This window comes from Chenopodium album, chromosome 12, assembly GCF_948465745.1.
Source record: "Chenopodium album chromosome 12, dcCheAlbu1.1, whole genome shotgun sequence".
Taxonomy (NCBI): Eukaryota; Viridiplantae; Streptophyta; class Magnoliopsida; order Caryophyllales; family Amaranthaceae; genus Chenopodium; species Chenopodium album.
The window spans coordinates 55,226,433-55,238,388 of NC_137845.1; the positions used below are offsets into that span (position 1 = coordinate 55,226,433).

The window sequence follows — 11,956 nt, forward strand, 5'->3', positions numbered from 1 at the left end:
ATTGACTTCACGAGACGAATTTTAAGAGAGATTGATATTTGGGCAAGTACGGCCAAAGTAATACCATGAAACTTCACATCCTTGTAGAATCTTCTTACGATTTGTACATCTAATTTGATGAGTTTGTGTGAGTTCAAACAATTCCTAAATCCCCACTAACACTATACGTTACAAAAAAAAAAACTTAGCCTAAATAATTATAGGCCATAAGCCAAGAAAAATGATATTACAACAATAAAAGAATTTGCTCTTCACGGAAACGTAAATTACAGGGGAAGAGAGGATATCACAAATTATCACACTGCTGTTTATTTTCTGGTTCACATGTTCCATTACTAAGATTCACTTGTTCCGGAGGACTAAGAGGGTGATCATCGACAACTTTTCCCCCAATCTCTCCAACAGCTTGCCCTGTCAACGATGTAGAACTAGCTTGTTGCTCAGCTGTCAAGCTAGCAAGACCACTATGCTTCATGTATGCCTCCAGAGGAAAACTTGCTAATTGAAGGAGATTCGTCAAACTAGACTGAGAAGGCTTCGTCTTTAAGTCTTCATCACGCTGAGGGTGGAAATTCAGGTCGAGGCTCTTGCCACTTTCAGTAAACAAACAGATTGGATTTTGTCCTTGGCCATCATTAGTTTGAGCAGGACCCACTTGCAAGTCATCTTCAGTTTCATGCTGATTCTCCGGGTAAGACTTGTTCTTTTCCGCATCAGCTTTAATATCTTTGCTAGGATTTTGCTGTTGGTGATTTTTCAGGGCAATCTCAGCTTCCTGTTCCGATTGCCGTTTCTTTTTCCTCATCATTAGGGTCTTGAAACGGCGCTTAACTGTCATGCAAACGGTGCAAGTGCACGTTGATTTGTGCTTCCCTTTCCCACTAGGTGGTTGAATGCATACTATGCAAGAACAACCAGGGCGGTGCCTTGGATGTTTGGTGGTAGCTGCAACAGATGAAGTACCTGGATCATTAGTGTTATCTCCCAAAACTGCTGCAGTAGCTAGAGCATTGAGGCCAGAAGATTCCTGCTCCTGTGCCATTCGACTACCCATCACCATTCTTCTCTTCGTCGAATCTACAGGAGAAAAATATGTCAAAGAAATGTCCATCATCACATAAATATTTACTTCCGTTTAAGTAGGTACTTCTAGGTCTCTAAGGCATCGCACTATATTTTTCATCTATATACAAAAAGGAAAAAAAAAAAAAAAAAATTTCACGCAAGAGCGTCAAGGAAACAGAGAATAACTAGGCAAGATACAAAGATGAACTTTCATAAACTAACATGCTAATACTGTAATACATAGGAACAACAATAGCAGTCCATACCCTTATTCAGATGTCGAAAATTTTCAAGTTCTCTGGGGCCTAACTCCTCTGGAGCAGAGCAAAAACACCTACAACAACAAATGAAATGTGTTGTCATCTATAGGCTTGTATATCCCACACATGAGTTTGCTCTTTTTGTACAAAGTATGTTGGCTGTTTGTTCCTGATTGTATGCATGAGTATATGAATACATAAATTACCAACCTGTTCTGGTCCCAAGCATTATCTGCACATGTCCATTTAGGAGGAAGTAAAATGTCACCAGGCAATCTCCGCCACTTAGAGCAATTGTCACATTGAGCCCACTGCTCCACTACCCTGAATTAGGCGCATGTCAGGATAAAATTAATCAACAACAATGACGTACCATCGGTAAATCATGCAAAGATCTTTCATATCATCAATGGCTTCAATTAAAAACAAATGAGGAGAGCAAAAAAAAAAAAGGTAAATCATAATGGCCGGCATACCATCTTGAACATTAAATACAAGTATCACTAAAATTACTACCCAAACCACACTTTAGCTAACAGCAAGCCCAAAAATGTTTGTTGAGGGAGGATAGAGTATGCAGACTGCAGAGCCAAATATATGATTCTCTGTCAAAAGAAAGAATCTGAATCTGAAAATTTTTACTTTCATGGAAAATGAAACTAGACCCTATTTCCACATATAGATATAATTATTTCAGGAGATAAAGAACCCTATATATCAACATATAAAAGATGTGAATTGAGTTAAATCAAGTCTTAGCATCATCGCAAAGGAGCCATGGGGTTTTGAAGAAAAACAAGCAAACTTAACTGAAGCCTAAACTCCTTATCATAACTGATAAGAGAAAACACCTGAACAAGCAAGGGAATACATCTTAAGAGACTATAACAACTCAGGAAATTCCATTCAGTCCTTGAGGTTAGCTAGAAAGTATGCACCCATGTTTTACAACAGTGTTTTACTTTGCATCAAAGAGGCTGGCTCATCAGCTGTGACAACAATTTGACTTGACAATGTTATACATCCAGATATTAAATTGCTACCTTTTTCTTTACGGAATTTAAAAATTTCCTGTGCAACAAAGAAATTTGTTTCTGCAACTGATTTCACCAATTAAATATTCATCAAAGAGATGTAAGAATGAGTATAGCTTCTTAGTTCTTCTTACACACAATTTATATCCTAGAAGGTGGGATTAGTGACAATAACATCATTATGAAGAAGAAAGAGAATCATCCATACTCCATTATAATACAGATATCTGCTGTGATTCACTAGTAGGGAGGAGGAACAAACTTTATATTCATATATAGCCTTTCTCTATCAGATCCAGACCTTGTATAGAAACTACCCCCATCATATTGAAAGAAAAAAAAAAGGCACCAAAGATCATCAGCCCATCACATTAAAAGGATATATTTTGCATATTTTAACCTTCTACAGTCTTACCATACTCACTCCGCTCTTCAAACTGATAGTTCTACTATTAGCTAACTGAATACTTTTGTAGGTTTCAAGTCAAACACCCTACATGTTCATTTCATCTCAAAGAATAGATATAACTGTTACACAGAAGTTGTTTGGTTGTTCCTAATAATGCTTCTCCAAATACAGAGTTTTAAGAGAAGTCCCATGGAGAAAAGCAGTTTCAGTTGGCAAATCAATATATTCATTATTCATGCTCAAAAATGGGACTTAAAATTCTAATATGTATGAAATAAAGTAACGAATTTTTTACCCTGATGGACGGGCTGTGAAAATACTGCTCTTCCCAAAAACTGGAGGTTCCTGTAAGAAACACATGCAACACAAGTATACTGAAGATTAATACAAATCCAAAAATATTTACCCTGCTGATGGGAGGATCATTGAAACTAAAAAATTAAATAAAATAAATTTTTCTATGTTCACCTTTTTTTCTGAAAATGAATAGTCTAATAGATTTTAATCTAGGAAACAAACAAGAAATTTCCATGATAGATATTTTGTTACAAGTTTCTGCCAAAATATCTATATAATGATAGAAATCTATTATTCTAAGTATGTTGATTATAGAGTGACAGATAATCTTAATTATTAAACTAACGCATCACTTACTTCATATTCTTCAATTTCATAATCCTCAATCACAACAACACTAGGCCTTGCACATTGCGGAGGCCGAAGCATACCCTGCACCTCCTCCCATGTCAATCTAAGTGCCAAAACATCTTGATTATCAATGAGCAACCTCTTACTCTTGGAGCCTATATTGCGACTCTTTTTCCTTTCCAGAATCATCATTGAAGTGGATAACATTCCATCTTCAGTCCGTTCATTACACTTTTCACTGCTATGCCACGGGACATTCCCACCAGCAGAATCCAGTTGTCTTGGCAAAGCATTTATATGAGTATCCGTGCTGCCCTTCATTGACTGGAGAAGGCCAGAGCAACCACTCATTACAGGTAAATTCTCAATAACACCCGAAAAGAAAGATTCACTTGAAAGAGAGGCATTACGGATGGCAGGTGATGCAGCATCCTGCTCAGGTAAAAATTTGTAAATCAATATTAAATGATCAGATTAAGCATAAAAATTAACAATCTGTTCTCTAAGGTAAGTTGAACACATGTCATCACAGTGAAGGCCTGCCACATGAAGCAACCTACCTGTACAGATGCAGAGTTTGATGCTTTCCGGAATCCCATAACAAGCTTCCCTTCAGGATCCATACGGCTAAAAGTCACTGCAAAAGAAGAAACGTTAACATACTTATGGCTAATAAAGCAGGATCCATCTAGAAAATCAAGATACAGAACTGGCTGGGCTGTGAGATCTTGAACACGAATTCCAGGAAAAAAATAAAGAAAAGAAATGAGCACATCAAGATAAAGAAGACAGGAAATTAAGCATACCAGTATCACCAGCTTGCAATTGCATCGACTGTATACAGGGAGTTACACCCTCTAAAACATACATCCTGCTGTTGTTATTTGGCCAAAATCTGAACTGAAACAACCATTCCTTTCCTTTCACATCTTGAATTTTGATAGGCAGTCCCTCAGGTTGAGATATAGGAGGAAAATATGCCTGTGAAAACTCAATTTATCACTACTAGTCTGTAAAAAAGAACAAACATGCATAGTAGACTGGCTAAAAGCCACTAAGGCAGACTTACTTCAGCGCATGCTTTAGGTAGAACCAAACGACCTATTCGACCTGCATCACTAGCACTCAAAACCTTTTCAAACAATGGAACAATTGTACAATTTGAACTTGTAACAAGTTAAGGAATGACTATGTTGCCTGGAGGGGGGGGGGATTTTTAGTCAGAAATACTCAGCTACCTAATATAGCTGATTCAAAAGAAAGACAAAACGAATAAAATAACCATGGATACTCTCCAGTTATTTGCTGTAGCTCTTGGTCTGTAATCCTTGGCCAATAACGAGGAAGCAGCTGGTGACGACCTCGACCCTCAACAGGAGGCCTTGCTACACGTATTTGTGGTATCACACTAGAATTTGAGTCCGACGCTGGAGAAAACGCCACCTTTGGTGGTGTTGGCAAAAGATTTTGAGGTGCAAATCCTTGGTGGAATGTGTCAGACATCTTTCTATGTTCCCTTTCATCAACGATTGTGCTGGATGTAGCTTGTAGAGTTCCTGTTGGAACACCCAAAGTGATATTCAGGTTTGGGTGAGCTACAGCTCCATAGTTATCTTTGGGTTGCATGCTACTGGTAGAAATGTCAGGTCTAGCCTTATGAAAAATTCCCATGGGAGATTGAGTAAAGTTTGAGATCCATGTACTTCCAGTTTGAGCAGGAGAGAGCAAAACTTCCTCTTGTTTCAGTAATCCAAAAGCTAAATTTGAGTTGGGATTCTGCATCATGGATAGTTGATTGCTCCCATTATTTTCCTTGTAATTGCCAAACTGTTTCAGGCCAGCATTATTTTCTGTCACATTGCAAGGTCCAGATCCTTCACATTTCCCAGAATTTAAGCTCTGAAAAATAAAAATGAAAGTTATATTGATGATACCATGCGGGCATGCGGTTAAATAGCACCAGTGACAAGCCACTTTAATCAAATGGGAAAACAGGATACCGAGCAGGCGAGCAGTGAAAAGGCAAAAGTTATAATGAGTTGTGTATGCAGTATAGTTTCGCCATTGAAAATTTGAAACTTGTGAAAGTTCACAAAGCATAACAATTGAAGAACCGTACCACTGTACCAGTAAACACCGCACAACAGTTAATTCTCCCGTTATCCTATCTAATTAATCCACCAGTGCTCCTTATTCATCACACTCTGTCTATAAATGAACAGCAGAAACAAAAAAGGTGGCTAAGCGTAAGTGACTCAACTTACCAAACTAGGGCCTGAATTCTTTGCACAGCCAATGCACCTCACCCCACCACAATCAAGCAACTCTATCAAAGACAATGAAGCAATGCATCCACAGTGGAGTCGCTTTACAAATAAAGATTAGTCAGGCTCTTTAGAAACTAAAATCAAGCAAAAGAACATGAAGGCTGAGAAGGGTACATGGTACAATTAATTCACCTTGCTACATGTAACACACTCTCTCCAACCAGAATCATCTGCATGGTATTCTTCACAGTAAATTTGTCGCTGAAATGCAGATCTGCCAATAACACAAGTTCATTTATCCCAAGTGAAAAAGTGAAGAATCCCATTAATGCTGTTATACTAGGCATGTAGGGGTTGCATATAAAAGCTAAGCATACACTACAATTACCCCGAGGCATATATTAATAGAAACACAGCATCCAAGATCATAAAATGCTGATACAGCAACAGAAGGTTGCTAAGAAGTTTAACCAGAAGATGTCACACATAATGGATGGGTCCTCATAAGAGCAGATATAGAGTAATCATTAATTATCTACTCAATAGATTGCATGGAAAGTTGAAGGCATATTTTTATGCTTATGCTTAAACATTGGTCAAAGTTCTTAAGAAACTTAAATGCTACGGCTAAAGTGACTGCTCCATTCTAAACAAGTTATTCAGCCCCCTGTCCTCACTCAGGTCTCAGGCCCAAAATGAAGAGCAAGCAGCAACTACAAAATCAATGTCAAGTTCACCTCTAGTATAATTACCAACCTCCTCAAGTTACTGAAAGTTTGGAACATATTAAATTAATAAGCAATGTGTCAACTGACGTATAGCTCTGAAAGGCCATATACACCTATAATCCTGTGGTGACTCATAACTTTGGGTAAAAAATATGTAAGGTGACTGAAAAATACTCTGTCTGATTATGTTTTCAAAATAACATTTTCACAATTATGCATAGCAATGGAGACCATTGCACCATGCTACTATGCAGTGAGGTCCCTCCTTAATGAAGAAGACTATACCCTTTACTTCCAAGATCCTAATTCCGAAACCAATCACATACTAGGTTGATTAAAGAACTTACGCTCAGCCTTGATTAAGTAATATGGACTGTAAATAGGCAATCATCATTGTCATTTTCATTATATTTTGTATTTCCTATCAAACTCTATTGTACAATGTGTACAGTTCTCCATTGTATGCAGTTATGCACATTGCACAGCATAAATTTTAGGTTGGTCTATAATTTAATTGTAAATCTAACTTAACATATCATCCAGCAATGGTTAATGACTAATTAATACAAGCCAAGTCTAATTTTGATTAGACATAAATATTATCACGTCTCTAAGTCTCTTTCTTTTTTCAACCCTGCACTTAAAATCAAACACAAATTTGTATTTGGAAGTAAGCACAAAGGTGTACCATATAATCTCTAGTGAGCATTAATAAAAGAGCAATATACAAGTTGATCCATTACCAAAGAATCCAAAGTATCACCACCTTGGCTTTTCGGATAATATGAATTCAAACACGGGCTTAGTAAATTTCTTATGTGATAACAATTACAATCTATTTGCCATCCTTGGCTCCTTGAGTCCTTGCATATCAATTTATCAAATTAAGGGTCAATCAGAAACAACCTCATTGTTTTCGCAGGGGTGGTAAGTCTAATACTTCATAGAATTTAACCCCGCGCTCCATTTCCCCACTGAAAGAAAGGACCCTCTTTGGAGGCATTCAGATTAAATCGATGTCAAAACTCGTACACTTCACTAACCACTAAAGGTTCGGTCATAAGCAATATGCTAAACTCAATCATCTTCCATCCAATTGCTAGTTTGCTACACCCAAGTCCCGACATACACAAAACACTTGAGCATTGCTTGTATGTTATCAGTAGCAAACTAGCAACTGATAAAATTAAAAGGATCATTTTCAATAAACTAGAAACTAACCATCTCTTTTGCCTCAAAAATAATGCATTTCTTTTCTTCTAAGTATATTAATAAGGCAATCAATAGACTAATTTTCGTACCATAACATACAAAAACATTCAGAACCCCTATTTATAGACATACTTTATTTGGACCAAATTTTCAATTCCTCACTCAAAAAAAAAATTAAAACTTTATTAGGAAACATAAAATTTGAACCGGAAATTAGCAGGTAAACATTTATCCACCCAAATTTATCATTTGCCAACCATATATTATAAATTTATAATATAATTATCATATGAATTGAACCAAATATATACGTAAAAATTGGGAGCGAGAAATTTAAAATTGAAAAAATTAATAAATTACCCGCATTTATCGCATAAATTAGCCAATTCGCCAGATCGCAAACTCCAACCAGTTTTCCATTCAGCAGACGACGTCGTACCACACAAAATATTCATACAAGTCTTCGAACCCATAATTTATTTTCTTTATTTTTTTTACTTTTTTTTTCACTCAAACTCCAAAAAAACCTGCAAATTTCATGAAATAAATCGAACGTCGTAAACTTTACAAAAAATAATAAAAAAATGAAGTCTCTGAAGATTCAATCAACAAGTATTCAGTTGCTAACACACTTAAATTAACAAAAAAAAAAATCATCGCAAAAATTAAAAAGTTGAAAAAGAACAAACCTTTAATTTACAGTCTTTAATTCATCTTCAAAATTGAATTAAATAGCTTTAATTATGAAGATTAATTAGAACAAATTAGGAGTAATTTCGGGGAAGCAAAAACGATTAGAGAAGCAGAGTAGCATGCAGAAGTACGAGTAGAAAAAAGAGAAATTAAGGGAGAAAAAAAATGAGGAGAAAGACAAAATAAAATGGGGAAGAATGAAATGAAATGAAACAGAAAAAATTGCATGCACGATGCTTCAAGTTACGGCCAACTCTTTTTCTCTCATTTTTTGGGGGCCGTTTTTTTGGGGTTTCAGAAGATGTATTACTCGTAGTAATTTCATTTCATATTATTAAAATGATATTATAGAATAATTATCAGGTTTTTTGTTATAGGGTTACTTGATCAATAGGAGTTATTTCGCAATTTATACTCCGTATAAGTTATTCAATTAGTGTCAGTGGTGGAACCAGAAAATTTTCATCGGGGGGCCAATATAAAGTACGGAGTACTACGTATGTTTATTCTAATCTCTCATTGGACAATGGACAATACATAAAATTTTAACCCCCTTGAAATATATATGGAAAATTTATGCTAAATATGTGTGAAATTTATGCGTAAATTTCTCTAAAAAATAACTGGAAAATTGCAAAATGGAGCCTTTCTTTAAGCCCAGTTACCCACTGACAAATTTTGTGAATGAAAGAATTTTAAAAAAAAAAAAAATGTCATACGGTGTACATATCCGCACACAAAACACGTTGTCCTCTGAAATATCATATGAATATGTGTTACAGAGTATGTAGTACTTTATTTTTTGAAGTATAGATTATTTTTAATTATTAGTGTAGTACTCCCTTCGTTCTTTTTTATAAGCTAAAACTAGCTTAAGACCCGTGCCATGCACGGTAAGTCTAATGTATTTTAAGAAAATTAATTATATTCAACAAATAAAATTTGATTAAACATATATTACATCAAATATATAGAAATTATAATGTTATAAAGCAAAAAATTAAACAAAAATGAATTTTTTGGGCTGTCCAAACCCGAGAATTTTTTTAGAGGGGGTTTGGTTTGATAAACATAAAAAAATAAATCAAAAAACAGACTAAAATCTCCACTAAAACTATTAGCAAAAGTGCACAACACACACATACAACAGTAAATGTCAATTGTCACTACGTTTAGTATGGTGTATGAATGTCAAATGTAATAAATTTATCATCTCAATTAAGTGTCTTGACAAAAGATAATTTTTTTTTCTTTTACTAAGATATTGTTTTTTTAATTACGTAATTTATAAAAAAAATGATTGATATTTTATCTTTCCCTAGATTTAGACATATGATATAATTGTCAAACAAAACATTTATTTTATAATTATACTATACTCTATAAATCCTTAATTTGTGATAATATATACCTAGTAGTAAAATTTTAAAAACAAAATTGTAATTATTTTGAATGTATAGTTATATTGAAATTGAAATAAAATATTAGCTAGAGGTATTTGAAAAAAAAAAATTAAGTGATGAAGTAATTTCTTTTTTTTCTTTTTTTTCTTTTTTTTTTTAGGATTTGAAGTAATTTCTTTAACATTTATAATATGATCGAATCAATGTATTATTATGTTTTTGGAAAAATTAAATAATTCTCCATTTAAAAAATAATTAAAATTAGTTGGAATAATTATTTAGGTAAATGTGTATAGAAAATGATGAACACCAAGTAAAAAGAATATATATTTGCCATAAAAATAATATAAAAGATATGGAAAGATATTATTATAGAATCAAATATTAAACAAAAAAAAGGTTAAAAAGGGAAGGGGAGTTTTGGAGGGAAAAAATAACACCAGGATGTGAACGTGTCACATCCGGTGTCTGTTTTAGTATTAAGTTATTGATTGATTGGAATTTTACACTATTTATACGCCATCATTGACTAAATAAAATGAATTTGTCATAATGTCTACTTATTATATAAATGATTATTTTCATAAATTTTTACTAATCTCTTATTTATAAAAAAAAAATGTGCAAACCCTACTCTAGTTTTTACTAATCTCTTATTTAAAATAATAAAAAAAAAAAAGATGTCTCGACAAATGTGCTATATATATATATATATATATATATATATATATATATATATATATATATATATATTTGGTTAAAGCATTTGAGCATTTTAAGGTATCTTAAACTTAGAATCGAATCTTCATGATTTTAACTTACAAAGTATGTTATGCTTTCTACACTTGTTTTTATTAACTCGCTTACATTTTGTGCGGTCTCCCAACATTCGTGCTTGATCGATTATATTTTTAAACACATTTAAATGTAAATTATAAAAAGTTGATACTTGAATATTACCACACGTCCACATATTGAAATGTATAACAAGATAACAAGGGATAAATGTTTATTTGTGTATAAGTAACAATATACAATCGAACTTTTTTGTTTGCTTGACTCTGTGATTCCGTGAATTGAACGGTGAGTACGTACACCAAAAAACAACTAACGGTATAGTATTTACGTGATTCACGAAGCAATATATATAACGATTACACATTGCATTAATACTTGTCTTACATGCCTAGAAAGTCATTAATCAAATAGTGATCGTTAAATTAAACATGTGAAAAAGTGACACATAATGTGAAAATATATAGAGTATAGTATTCTTGAGTCACTCATATATACCACAAGTTTTTTTAAAGTTGGACTTAGATATTTACATTACATACTTATGGTTGTTGAACTCTCTACCTCAATTTATATTGTACTATTTTTGGTTAATTTAAGTTGTCACACATAATTTCATACGTATATACTCCATAGAATGCACACTCTAGTTTTGACACACTTGGCTTTATCTCTTTTCCTATTTTTTTAGGTTGTATGCCATAACATCTTAGGTCTTTTTTTTTCGTCCTTAGCTTAGCGAAGTTGTTATAGTTTTAATAAATCCAGTATAATCATATTGGTAAAAGTTTCCTAAATAATGCGAATAAATAGTTAAATATAAAAATACTAAATTTTTAATCTATAGTAATGATAGCCAAAAGGTTATACACCGATTATTATCTATTTTGAACTAAAAATAATACGTCATACTTTTTTTATTTATTTTTTTTTTCTCTCATTTCTATTATGTTGTGCGTATTTTTTGTGTTAAAATGTGACGAGAAACATTAAATATTTTAAAATTATATTATAAGCCTTTTTTTTTTTTTTTTTGAAAAAACTTATGTTATAAGCTAATACATGTATCTATTATCTAATATTCTTCAAGCATAATTATATGGTTGACCCTAGACAAATATTATAAAATCCTTATGAGATTTTGCAAGATATGATTGGAAGTTATTGATTAAGACTTGTTATTATATATTTAAAGAATAAATCCACCTAAAAATTAAATAAAAATAATGAATAAAATAAATAATTAATGGCTAAGCAATCAAGTACTCCTACCTTGCTTTCTTCTCAAGTCGCACGCTGAAGCTGAAAAATGAAACCACCAAACTTGTTTATTATCTTCAGAATATGATAATATATATGAGATCAAATTCTTCTATTAATTTTTTATAATAGAAGTGTATTTTTTATATTTAGACCTTAGAAAATAAAATTATAATGGAACA

General features: G+C 33.1%; 1 protein-coding gene across 2 annotated transcripts; it reads right to left on the reverse strand.

The window, feature by feature from the left end:
- Positions 1-72: 72 nt before the first annotated feature.
- Positions 73-8,608, reverse strand: LOC145572680 (B3 domain-containing transcription repressor VAL2-like). Of its 2 annotated transcripts, XM_081631647.1 has the most exons (13): positions 8,313-8,608; positions 7,984-8,150; positions 5,876-5,957; positions 5,681-5,782; positions 4,708-5,315; positions 4,486-4,582; positions 4,223-4,397; positions 3,977-4,053; positions 3,423-3,848; positions 3,064-3,113; positions 1,536-1,649; positions 1,332-1,399; positions 73-1,077 (listed from the first exon to the last, which is right to left on the reverse strand). In XM_081631647.1, exons 2-13 carry the CDS (start codon positions 8,094-8,096, stop codon positions 287-289), a joined length of 2,703 nt encoding a protein of 900 aa, XP_081487773.1. In that variant the 5' UTR covers positions 8,097-8,150; positions 8,313-8,608; the 3' UTR covers positions 73-286. The 2 variants fall into 2 exon arrangements, with proteins under 2 accessions (XP_081487773.1, XP_081487774.1); XM_081631648.1 differs by lacking the exon at positions 8,313-8,608 and having other exon boundaries at positions 7,984-8,156.
- Between the last annotated feature and the right edge of the window lie 3,348 nt (positions 8,609-11,956).

Bases quoted from the DNA above. Each gene is read 5' to 3' on its own strand.
- LOC145572680 (XM_081631647.1), bottom strand. From the start codon at position 8,096: ATGGGTTCGAAGACTTGTATGAATATTTTGTGTGGTACGACGTCGTCT. The intron at 5,783-5,875 runs GTGAATTAATTG...TTATTTGTAAAG, and splicing joins AGTGTGTTACATGTAGCAAG to CGACTCCACTGTGGATGCAT. The intron at 4,054-4,222 runs GTATGCTTAATT...CTTCTTTTGCAG, and splicing joins ATTGCAAGCTGGTGATACTG to TGACTTTTAGCCGTATGGAT.